Genomic DNA, 13719 nt, shown 5'->3' with positions numbered 1-13719 from the left:
GGTATACCTGGATATTGGACAGGAAAGACATGATAAGTGAACCTGTAGATCAGTGAAAACATCGGAGAATAGAAACTGTGAAATGACCTAACATACTTGTAAGTTTAGCACCAGAAGGAGAGGAGAGAATTTGAATAGAAACAATATTTAAAGAATACCAACTAAGAAAATTCCCAAAGTGACAAAAGATAGCAAACCATAGACTCAAGACACTCTACAAACGCCATGCAGAATTATAACAAAAGCCACGCATAAGCTCACAACATAGTCAGGTGCCACTTAACCACAGGATAGGTTCTAAGGAATGTGTTGTTACATGATTTCATGCTTGTGTGACCATCACAAAGGGTACTTACACAAACCTGTATGGCATTGCCTACTGTATACCTAGGCTATATGGTATAGCCTACTGCTCTTAGGCCATAAGCCTATACAGCATGTTACTATACAAAATAACATGAGATTATATCAGACACAAGAGAAAATTATGCAATCAAGAGATGCTGTACAACAATCGTAAATTTATTTGCAGACACTAACTTAACCTCAAAATATATAAGGCAAAATGAGAGACAACTAAAAGAACATAGAGAAAAATCCTCATACAGTTGAAGATTTTAACACACTTCTCTAAACTGAGTGATGAAAAAAACTGAAAAAGTCAGTAGTGATAGGTTTTGAACATAATTAACAAATTTGACTTAAATATTAAGCACACCACACTCAATTTTATAAAATTAACTATAAAGCAAGTAACAACAAACTGCTCGCTATTAAAACCATGGAAAGACTAATCCTAAAACCACAGTAGTATTAAACAGAATATCAACAAAAATATAGCTTAAAAAAAATCCCCAAATGCTTAGATATTATACAATATACTATTTCTAAATAATCCATGGATCAAAGAAGAAACGACAATGGAATTTTAAAAATATTTTGAATTGAGTGATAAATAAAAATATATCAACTTGTGAGATCTAGATAAAGTATTGAAATTTCAGACTTAAATGCATACATAAAAAAAAGAAGTCTGATCATTAATGATGAGTATTCATCTCAAGAAACTTGAAAAATAACAGCATGTTAATAAAAAAAAAACACACAGAAGAAAAGCAATAAAGGTAAAAGCAGTACCCAAAAGAAAATTTTAAAAATTTCAAATCTGAAAGTTGGTTTTAAAAAACTGACTGAGATCAAGAGAAAGCACAAATTACCAACAAGCAGATTTTACAAAACAGATAATATTACAAACATAAAAAAGATAATAAAAAAATATTGTGAAAATGTTTAAGCCAAATGGGAAAATTTAGATAAAATGGACAAATCACTTGAAAACCAAAACTTGTCAAAACTGACAAGTAACAGAAAATGTGAATAGTCCTATATGTATTAAAGAAATAGAATCAGTAATCCCCAAGAAAACTCCAGATGGCTTCACTAGCGAATTCTTCCATTTATGGATGAGATAAAATTGATCTTCACCAACTCTTTCAGAGAATAAAAAACATTTCCCAGCTTATTTTATGAAGTCAGCATAACCCTGATTTATATCAAAGACTTTACAAGAAACTGAAATTACTAGTCAATCTTGTTCATGAATAAAATTACAAACATTGTAAATGAAATATAATCTAGCATATAAAAAGGATAATGCATAATGAAGTGAGGTTTATCCAGAAATTCAAGGATACTTTGAAATTAGTAAATATGTATCTTCCCCACCCACCAAAGTTTTAACACATATCCAAAACATAGCAACCATATTCCTAAGAATTTTAGCCTAAAAAAATTATCAGACAAGTACAGATATGTTTTAAAATATGCATTATTTCAGTGTTTATAATAGCTTTTAAATGCCTATGAATATGGAATCAGCTAAACAAATCTATCAGAATCAGTGCAAAATCACATGGTTCTATACTTACATGTATGGTAGCTGCTCATGATATATGACTAAATGAAAGATTCAGGATACAAAAGCAGGAATATTTCTAAGGTAAAGGCACTAATTTTATTTGAAAGTAAAGAAAATTAAACATATATTATGAGAGAACATTTTGTCTAGACATGAAGAATTGCCGTCTTAATTTAAGTTCACAAACAAAAGATACAATGCCTAACTTGGACAATTTTCTTCCGTGGAAAGAACATTTTCTTCTCAAAATCTAGTCAGAGAAAATTGCTCACATATGTACTTTATTTACACCATAAGATAGATTTAAATCAATCAATAGAGAATCTGCATCATATACAAGCAGTTACAGTATGAAGAAAAAAGCAAAATACCCTAAAAGCACTAAATTGTTACACATCAATATGCTTTACACAAATAAAACAATATAGTTTCTGCATTCAAAGTGGTAAGTTTATAATGAAAAAATTCTATTCCATATATGAGATATATACAAGAGAACTCAAAGTTCCAAAAACTATAAAGAAAGCTCCCGTTAATTTTAGCAATTAATAAGACAATCCACCTTCATTAAAAATCATTGCAACCCAGAGATTATATATATTATATAGTATTTTGCAAACATATTTAAATAAATGTCATCTCTACTGGACCATGCTAGCTCAGAGCAATCAACAGTGACTGCATGGAACAAGGTCTTGGGAAGGACTCTGAGGTATTCATTCTGTTTAGCAAAGTGTGCCTGAAGGATTTAGCAAGATTTGCTCAGCCAGGGTAGGCAGTAAGGGCTTAGTATGTTTATCGCTATCGACATCAGATCCAAATTCTTATCCTAGCTCTACGTTTTACTAGTTACATGACCTCAAGGAAGCTCCTTACCCTCTCTGAACTCAGGCTGTGAGAAAGTAAATATCATCTATGCTGCTAATCACACTGTGATGTCTCTAAAAGACAAACAGAAGACCACAGATAACAATTTCTCCCAGGGCCACGCTACAGCTCCAAAATAACTAAAGATCTCCCCCAGCCTCCTTCATTTCTCCTGACACTTAAACAAAGACGGCTAAGACATCCAATCACTAACCTCCTTCTACTTCATGTGTGACAGTATTCCATTCAGAGCTAGTCTCCACTTACACTGGTCTCTAACTAGAATCATCTTGCACTGCGCAAACATTACCAAAAACTCCTTCATTCCCTCTTCCTGAGACTACACAGGGTTCCTCAGGTACGTGCTGTTCCTTGCTGCAGCAAATCAACAAACCTAACTTGTTCCACTACAGATGCATTCCTGGTGGTCTTCCCTTGGTGGGCAGTAGCAGTTTTATCTACGTATTTACCCAGGTCACTGTGAGGATTAGATGAAATGTTACCATGTAAAATGCCAAGTATCTACCTGGGGAATAGCAAGTACAAAATAATTATCAGCCTTTCTCCCGTATGAGCACAAAATAAAGCTATACATGTAATTTTACTTTTTTAATCATCTACATAGTTTGTCACTATCAAGAATCTACATCTCTGCAAAACATGCTAAATGCCAGAAAATAAGCCCCTCAAATAAACAGAACTCTTGGCTGTCCATGAAATAAAGATTATACACTCTGCACAGGGCATCTCCTGAAAATTCTATTCGGCCACCATTTGCTCATTTTTAACACACTTTAATAAACTTCGAAAATCTGGTTTCCACACCCAGAGCAAATAAGAATCAGCAACTATAAATAGCTGAGAGGGATAGGTAGGCATACTGACCACACAAAAATACAATTGCTCAACAAGGCAGGAGACTTTCAGAAAAACTATAATTATGAAACACAAGAGCTTAAAATACTCAGAAATCTTGTTATCTTATGCAATGGCTTCTAAATTTTTTTGACTGAAAACCCCAACTATACAGTACTTGAGCATATACCTCTGATACATGCATATTCATTTATAAATCATATATTTATGTATATTAACTATTTAAAATATTAGTTTTAATTTTGCCATCACTAAAAATACTATTACTATATTAAGTGAGAGCACTGTTACTGAATATGCCGTTCTGTTTTCTAAAATCTTGGTTTCCCAATTTGTGAAGTTCAATATACTTTGACACTTGGTTTTAAGAATGTCATAGTCGAAACTGAAAAACCTAGCTCACAAAGATGCATAAATCCATGTAAAAGAATGTGTCACTTACTGGTTTACTAAATCATATCACTTTTCTATTCTATCATGAAATATGCACAAGCTTTTATTAAAAGTCAGTTACCTGATGTCAATGTTATTAAAATTTTATTTTTCTTGATGTCAGATATTTTTGCAAACAAAGCAAAATGTGTTGCTTTTTTATGTTCCAAAAAAAAAAAAAAAAAATGGGTCCAAAGTCCACTGAAATTCTCTGTAAGGAAGATTTTTGAACATAATGGAAATATCTAAACATGTTTTCAAAATGTTCTCTCCATAACATTAGTTTCTTCTAAAAAGTGGGTACTTTCTCATTTATTGGTTAAAATGTATATTTTGCCTTGAAGAAACAACCTACTCTTTGAATTCTCAAAAATGTCTCCTAGGTAGCATACTATTAATAGCTTCTTGTCATCATGGAAAAAATCAGCATCTAGAATATTAATCTTTTGTAAAATAAAAATATGTAATTCAGCTTTGAGTTTTACAGTTCTTTTAAATTACTTTGACAGTGAACCTCTGTTCACATCTCAATACAAATACCATACATTCTTTTAAAAAGCATTTTTAAAAGTAATTATAAAATATACTATCAGAGAAAAACTGCAAGAACCTGGAGAAACTCATGATGCTGCTGTTGACCTCTACATTACAGAATTCCCACACCTTCCCTCAACAAACCACGCTCAGCCATCGTAACCACCTGTAATGGACCCAAAAAAGTCTCTGAGCCAATACATAATTAATATAAAAGCTCAGTTCTTCCCCCTTTTTGGAGCACAAAATAAACAGAAGTTCTAATATTTTTATTTTCACATCTCAGTTGACTTTCCTCATGGAAGTTAGTAATTACTAAACTAGTGAAGGAGCACAAAGCTTCACAATCTATATTAGGTGCAGAGGGCAGGACAGTTAATAGTTTACAGAATGATACTTCATTACACAGAGAAGTACTCAATGAACGATAACTGAACTGAATCAATGATATTCAAATAATGGGTCTAAGTCACCAAATATAAGTTAAATTATGCATAGCATATTACAATTAACAGGACAGTAATTCAAACTGTTAGGTTGGGATATTTCCAAAAACAACTTTCATGTATTCAGAAATTTTACTGATTCAGAATCTCTCACCCAGTGATCCCAGTTACCACGAATTCTCCATTCACACTTTCAATTTTACCCAAGAATGAGAGGAATTCTTAAAAAGCATACTTAAGAAACATATACTTCAGTCTCCTAAAATATATTTACTGTTCCAATTACGAAAATGAGTGGAACCATTAGTACTTTATCCACTAAATAACTTCAAACCTTAATATTAAAAATGTGTTTTTAATAATATTCAAAGTAGTAATAGAAGCAGACATCATAGACTTCATATTTTACACCATTAGTAGTAGTAGTGTGAAACAATATCTACTTTTTTCCATAAGTAACAAAGAGAGTAATGCTTCATGAGTCAAGAAATCACCGAACCAGTTTTTAAATGTCTATTCTGTTTTATAAAGTACAAGAGATATAAGACACATATCCATGCAAATTTGGCATCATAAAAGAATCTCAAATATACTGATAGAAAATGTTTCACAGGAAGGAAAGATCACTATGAGCTAGGATGAACTAAAAACTATTTTCACAGGAGAGGGACATGAGCTGGAGAAGGATTCAGAGCTACAAAGAGCACTGAAAGCTAAGGGAAATAATTTGCTATTTGCTTTAACAAAAACCAATAATTCAGAACACCAAATAAAAGACACATTCAAGTAAAACAATTTAAAGAAAGTTTCTGTTAGATTCTCATAATTTATTAAGCTGTTCAAGTCACACACTTATAGATGGAAGTGGTACCCTTTAGCTTCATTCATAAAACCTCTCAACTTAGTCTTAAGAGCTCTAGCAAGAGAAGGAAAAATTAAAAGGAGCTGTAAGTAAACAGAAAATACGGGGCACTAGATCTTACTATACTCTTTTGTCAAAGTTAACAATTTTCTATTGTCTGGACCTTTTTCTAGCATGGCATTTTTCCCCTAGTATACTCTATACCTGTCATTCTACTTGAAAAAGTGATAAAAGTTCACTTCAAAAAGAAATTCACTTTAGTAATATCCTGTCCACCAGAGGGCTCCAATATTTATTTCTTCCACAAATGGAAGCGATATAACATTATAATAAATTCAGTAAGCATGGAAAAAATTCAAATTATCATTATCTCATTTAAGCCCAGACTAAAAAAGGTTTACAGCTGCTACAATTTCTGCATTAATAGTTCAGAAAGATACAGTTTTAACTGTTTTATCATCTAAAATGTTTCAAATACCAAAATTGCTTTGCCATTATTCTCACACTAATTGTCAATTTCTCTCTTAGGTAGGGTTTTCAATTTTATACATATCATCAAGTACAATTTTAAGTCTAAAGCTCTAAGTAGTAGCTCAAATGTTTTATGTAATACTTTTGTAAATACAATTTATTTCTTGATAACTTTCCTAATCCAGAAAATAAAAGTACTACCTATCTACCTAGCCTTAGGCCTTAATTCTAACAGGTAGAGTAAATATTATCTTCCAGAAAACCTACAGTCATTAACATAATTCATGCTACAATTATAAACAATGAATACTACCCCATATGACCTATGATTTGGGCTGAGAAAAAAAATAATAAAGGAAGTGAATCATTTACATACAACGTATTATAATGATATTCTGTTCAGATATTCTCAGATTTTTTTTCACAAGTACATTATTATGTTGGAATGGTAGCAAAATCTTAGTTCAAACTCAATCACTTTTAGCAAAAGAAAAGCCAATATTTTATGTAAATACATTTATATTATTTATAGGACATATTTACAGAATGTTAACTGGAAAAGTATCAACTGCAAATTTTTTAAGAGTACAGCAAAAACATTCATTAGGGGTTCCATTCCCCCTACCAAAAACCAACTTGCTAAGTTTGGATTATAAAAAGAGACTCCTTATGGTAAAAACAAAAATTTACTGAATGTTTAAAAATAAATTTTAAATATGAGTTATATTTACAAAATAAAAAGGATGCTAAAAAAATCAATTTTAAAGTGAGTCACAATGATTGCCATAAGACTTTCCAAAAACATCAATTGATTTAGCAATTACTGTAGTTCAAGAATAAATATCTCTAATGAAAACAAGACAGGGCTGTAACTTCACTGCCCCATCTCATCTCCCAAATAGGATTTTCCTATACAACTGACAAGAACTATTAACATGGAAAAGAGCTCAACATTTGTTTCTAAATAGCACATACTAGCTGTCACCACTTAGAAACTTGAAAATTTTACTGCACCTAGCAAAAATGTAAGTATTCATACTTGGAAGAGCACGTATCTTGGTCAATTTAGAGTTATGCTGAAAGGGAAATGTCAGCTTGTAGAAAGAGGTGGGGGTGAGAAGGCTGAGGCTTTTCAGAGTGGTAAAACTGTTCTCACTTTAAGTCATGAACACATGAACAAAAACACAAACTGTCATTACTGCTATGTAGAGTTTAAAATACGAAGCACTTAATCAACAACTTCTAACCATGTCATATTTCAAAAAGTTGAGAATTCTAGGAGCATATCAAATGAAGGTACTTCTTAAATAAAAATGCGAGGTAATAGCTAATAAAGGTTTAAAAGGCTTTAACACGGGGGAGGGAAATCTAAAGACCTTCAACAAGTTCAACAGCTAGAAAACAAGACATAAAAAATACGCAGAACAATCTCATCTGAGCTGTACCTTAGACACACTCTGAAATAGCATCATCAGGATATTATATGTTTATTACATAATACTGCTGTGCCCTTGCATATCACCTTTAATCAAGGGATCTCAAAGCACCATAGAATCATTAAGGCCTTAAAATATGGTTTAAAACAGAAATAATTACATTTTATAATTGCAGCTATTAATAAAACCTTGCCCCTACTTCCCAGTCCCGTGATCCAAGCATTAGCTTCCAAACCTTCTCTCTGACTTGGAAACAGTATTTCCCAAATCATTTCAATTTGTGACTGATGCTACTACGCACATTCCAGCTTTTCTTCATCATCAGGCCTAAAGAAAGTAGTGGTGCTGTTTTAATGACACAAATCTATTTCATTCTAACTCTGTGACATAATAGTACACATATCTTGCAGTGTGCAGGATGATATAAAATGGTGGTTTTATGGAGATCAAATTTTTGCTCGAGGTGATGAGCCCAAGCACTTACCAAACGAGAAATAGCATTTTCCAGCTCAGTCCAGAGACCTCTCCAGGCAACTTCTAGAGAGAGGTAGAGGAAACCATGTCCAGCTATCTCCTTAAGTGGGCAGAAGACAATTCTCCTGTGTGCACACCAGGAGGAAAGGGAAAACCAAAAGGACAATGCACGAGTTTTAAGACTCAGGAAGCTGAGTGTAAGGTTGCTGCGTGGTCACCCAAGAGACAGAATGTTGTGGTTTCTTCACATTTAAATAGCACATTAAATGGGGAATCCAACATAAGCAAAATGTCTTTAAACCAAGGTCAAAATACACCATTTAGAATCACTTATTTTTAAAATTATTTTAAAGTCTGTAAATGAGGTTTGCTCCTACAGAAACATCTGACATTTTAAAATGTAATCAGCAAAGTTCAATTTTATTTTTTTGGCTGGAATACACGAACACTCAAATGTTAACTGAATGTTAGTAAATGTAACTATGTTAGTATCAATTTTTTCATAAACAAGATTAATCATCATCTTGTTAATTGCATTATGTTTGTCCCTAGGACTGCAAAGTGTAATTTCACACTCAACACAAACCCACCTCCAGCACTGTAAGTCTACATGGTTACTACTGTTAGTCAAAAATCCCACAACTTTAACGTTTACAAACAAAAAGAAAAGCATCAATAAACAAGAATACTTTTTGTTTCGAGTTCTCAACATTCAAGGATCAAGGCTCAATAATGCGTTTTATTAGCTTTTAAAAGTCCAATGATGTAATAGGTACTACCAAATATTTGGAACTGAAAGTCCTGGAATATTCACTGTAAATCCCAATACGGTCAGCCTATATTTGTGAAAATTCTCAAACATGTTAATATTTCTGTTGACACACTTGTTCACCTAGACATTTCAAAAAGGACACCGCAAATTCTCGTGGACTTTTTCTGAACGAAATATACAACACTGTTCTCGCAAAGATCAAATTTGTACCTAGTGCATTAATGAGCTAGTCAGTGTCACAGAGCAAGATTCCCGTTTTCCTGTCTGCCTCTGTATCTAGTAGGGACACCCACCCTCGGCTCTGCCCACTGTCACTGACGTTTTCCGAAGCTTTAAGAAACAAGATACAAGTTGTTCAGAGGCTTCTAGCAAGGAGAGATCTTATCCACTTAAAGCTACCTCGCTACATTTCCCCGATTTCTCCATTGCCTTTCATGATTTAAAAAATGCAACCAAATGAGAAACCCCATACTAAAAGCAGTACTTTCTAAAAGGAGGAAACCCGAACCTCAACTTCTCCAAATCTCCCAGCACAGTGGCTTTTCAACATCCCCTGCAAACTCTCGCCCCACGTCTGCATCCTTTCTGATTAAGTAAGATTGGAAACCACAATTAAATCAAAGGGTGTCGTAACTTAGCCCTCACTCACCATATCCGCCGGGACATTACTGGACATCTTGCCGCCTGATATACACCCAGATGTTCACGCGAAAAAAAAAAAATACACAAAAAGGAGCAGAGATCTTCGAGCCACAGAAATCAACGTTAACAATCTCGATTAGTTCGTGATGTGCTTTCCAAAAACTAAGTGATCTGGGAGCCAAAGTGGCGGCCTGGCCAAGGTTCTGCGCGGAGAGGAGCGATCCCCAGGGGCCGGGTGGCCGGAGCGGAGGGCACTCCGGGAGGGAAGCGGCCCTGCGTCGTCGTCGTCAGCAGCAGCAGTGGCCCCAGGACCGGCCGCGCCAGGTGAACCAAGCCGAGTGACACACGGGCATGGAGCGGTGGGAGGGGGTTAAATGCGCCTTCCTCCTTCGCGGGCCGGCAGTGATTCACACTCGCGCCCGAGTCAAGTCCTCATTAAGCAGCAGAATGCCCCGGCTGTAGGTACACGGATAACTATGCGGCTACACATGGACGCGTGAGCGCTGAGTGGCCGGCGCCGGGGAACGGCTCACCTCGCGCCGCCGGGGCCGGGGGCCGGGCCGCCCGAAGCCGCGCTCAAGGGCATTTAACTCGTTGGGAGCCAAGGCCGAAGCCCGGGGCGGCGCTCCGGAGACGCGGAGCTTCGGCCAGGCAGGGACCCACTGCCCCTCCGGGCTCAGGCCGCGGGCACCTCCGGGCCGCAGCGGCTCTCGGGGTGCATCGTCTCCGCTCCTCCGCGCTGCACTTCTGCTTCCCCCTCCCCTCCCAGGCCTCGCGAGCTCCAGCGACGCGGACTCCGGCGGGTCCCCGGAAGAGGCCGGTCCTCCCTCTCCTCAGCCCGGAACCGCTTCCTCTCAGGGCTTGTTCTCCCCACCTCCACTTCTCAGTCCCAAACGCAGCAGCCGCCTCCAGTCATCGCCCCTCAAGCCAACATGGCGGCGGCGGGGGCGGCGGTGACTGCCAGGACGCGGTCCAGGATACAAGGAGTTCGCCCCCCCTAGCGGCCGCGGCCCCCGCCTCCGCCCCCTCCCTCCCCCTCCCTCTCCCTCTCTCGGACACCAAGTGCGTCACTACGAAGACCATCCTGAAGCATCACGGGAAGTGTAGTCCAAGCGCCCTCGCCCGACTTCGAAGCCACGCCCCTCCTAGTAACAGTTGCTAGGAAAGAAAAGCTCGCTTTTGCCAAGCTGAGGCCCAGAGGTTAGCTATGACCAGGAAAATTATTTGGGGGGAAAGAATTCTGCACAGAGGAGTTCCCTCATGTACAATATACATAGAGATTTAAAATATGGTTTACTTCTAAGCAGAATCATTTGTTTTAATGACAGCGTGCTCTCCACATCCTGCAATCTGAAAGCATTTTGTATAGTGATTTCCTCTGAGTCTCAACATTACATTTGGAAGATCAGAAGCAATCACTGATTTCCGATGAGGTCATGCAAGTTCAAAAGGGACACAGATCTTATTAAAGAGGGAAACAGTTTGAACATGTGTTTCCTGAAGACCCAGGGTCATAAAGCTACTATCTAGTTAAATGAAATGATCAAAAACTGTATTAAAAACAATAGTGAATAGTGCCAAATCTGCATCAGGAAATTAGCTACTACAAACTACATGAGGATTCACTAGTTTATCAGGCCAGCCTCTAAATTCTATTTAACTCAAAATGTAATTGAACAGCCCAAGTGCCCATCAGTAGATGAGTGGATAAAAAAGCTGTGGTACAGAATACTATGCAGCTGTATAAAAGAAGGACCTTTTACGATTTGAGACAGCATGGAGGGACCTGGAGAGTATTATGCTAAGTGAAATAAGCCAGTCAGAGAAAGACAAGTATCACATGATCTGTCTCATATGTGGAACTAAAGAAAAAAATAAACTGATGAACAAAATAGATCCAGAGACTTAGAAGCATGGAACAGACTGATGAATCTCAGAGGGGAGGTGGGGGCAGGTAGGGAGAGGTTAACCAGAGAATTTATATGCATATATACATAACCCAAGGACACAGACAATAGTGTGGTGAAGGCCTGGGTCAGGGAATGGGGGCGGGGTAGAAGGGGTCAATGGGGTCAGTATTTCATCTGTAATACTTTCAACATTAAAAGTAAATTAAAAAAAAACCCAAAAAAAAACCTATACATCTGCAGTGATTAACAAATAGCACAAAATAATACCATTAGTCAGAGACACGTGAAGGCTATGTCTACCCCAGATTTAGGAACAAAATGCAGAAACCACAAATGTCTATCTGAATCCATATTCATATCTCAGTGCTTTGGCAGCGTCTTTTAGGAAGGGAAGTCTCAATAAGACACCTGTGTAAAAATGCCGGCAGACTTAGAGTCTGAAAGCCACCTCTGCAACCTATAGCTATGTGACCTCATCTGTAAGACAGCGTTGCCTACCTTCCACTGTTAAAAGTAGAATGCGTTCATGCAGTGGAAATAGATTGCTTTGTAAGTAATAATGTATCATTTGATGTGAAATGTTACTACTCCATTCAGCAAACAACTGCGCCAGGCACTGCTAGGCATCAGGAGTTTAAAAATGGGTAATTCAGGCACTGTCCACAGGGAACTCACTGTCTGGCAGCTTGTCATTTCCCACAGCAACCTCTCCAGTCAGGTTTGTCTCATCAGGAGGGAAACTCACAGGACATGTAGAGGGCCTGTCTCTTGAGTAGCCTGGCAAATTCCAAGCACTCCTCGGGGCTACCTCATCCTGTGGTGAGCCAGGTTGGTAACCAGGGAGGGGGACAGAGCAAATACCCAGAGAAACCCAGTGACAGAGGAAGTGAAGGCCCAAATCACGCCACAATTAAGCCTCACGACTTTGTGTAAACATTTCTGGGTTCTACAGCTACATGATTTTCCATGGCCTTGGTACCTGGTGGCTCATTCTCCATGTTTGGCAACCACAGGGCCCCCTCCCCAGTCCTCCAGAATTAAGGATAGTTGAAAATGCTTCAATTGACCAATGAGTTCAGAAGGAATATTGGAACACAGTTTGAAGGCTCTTGCTCACAAAGTTAGTCCCCCAACCCACCCCTCACACTGACTTTCATCCAACAACTGCCCTGGCCAAAGTTCTGCTGGGCACCATGCTGCTCTAAGTAGAAAGGCACGGAGCATAGCATGGCAGGACTCACACAAGCTTCAACTCACACCTCTTCTGCTGCATTCCAAGGGCCATATGGCAAGGGTGTAACAACCACGAAGGCCAGCCCACAGCCTTGGCATTTCCAACGCGACATTGCTGTTTGCTGCCAGTAACCCCTGCACCACTAGAAGAGACCACATTCTTCAAGAGTAAAGTCACTGCACCTAGCTGTGTTTCCATCACTCTTGTAAGAGAAGCTGGGACATTGTTCGCAATAACACTGTAATTCTTCCCTCCCTGAGTTAGGGCACGGGGGCATTACCGAACACAGCGTAGATTCTCTTATCTTTCCTCTCTGCCTCCAGACTCAGGTGAGACAGGAGGCTGCAGAAAGAGCACAATTGTCCACAGCAGGGAAGGGTAGCCTCTTCTTGATCTCATTAATATATTGTCAACGTCAATCTGAAGGAAGCGAGTGACATGGCATTTTTGTATTAGGAAAAATAACTTCGAGGGAAAGCAAAAGGCCTGACTCTGTTACAAATCCACTGTGTGACCTTTGCCAAGACACTGCCTCCCTGAGCCTCCATTCCTTTATCTGAGGAGGTTGAACTAAATCTCTAAGGTTGTTTCTAAGAGTCTCTGAGTGCCAAGTTCCAGAAAATTAGCACATGACACCCAAATGACAACTCATGGCTATGAGGGGTTTTTTTTCAGGGGTGGGGGTGGGTGATGAAAATATTCTAAAACTAGATTATGATGATGGTTGCACAACTCTATAAATATACTAAAAGACATTGAATTGAACACCTTAAATGAGGGAATTTATTTTCTACTTTTGTAATTATGGTAAAATACACATAATAGAAAATTTACCATCTTGAATG

General features: G+C 37.8%; 1 protein-coding gene across 1 annotated transcript in view; it reads right to left on the bottom strand.

Annotated features, from left to right (window-relative positions):
* The window catches only part of UBL3 (ubiquitin like 3), a 64609-nt gene extending 54230 nt beyond the window's left edge, over positions 1-10379 (bottom strand). Inside the window, exon 1 of the mRNA XM_016209456.2 lies at positions 9738-10379. Within this exon, the coding sequence (XP_016064942.1) occupies positions 9738-9764 (27 nt within the window). The 5' untranslated portion in view covers positions 9765-10379. The remainder of the gene's footprint in view (positions 1-9737) is intronic.
* Positions 10380-13719: the final 3340 nt, after the last annotated feature.

This window comes from Miniopterus natalensis, chromosome 2, assembly GCF_054644295.1.
Source record: "Miniopterus natalensis isolate mMinNat1 chromosome 2, mMinNat1.hap1, whole genome shotgun sequence".
In the NCBI taxonomy this organism is placed as follows: domain Eukaryota; kingdom Metazoa; phylum Chordata; class Mammalia; order Chiroptera; family Miniopteridae; genus Miniopterus; species Miniopterus natalensis.
This window is presented reverse-complemented; position numbering and strand designations above follow the sequence as displayed.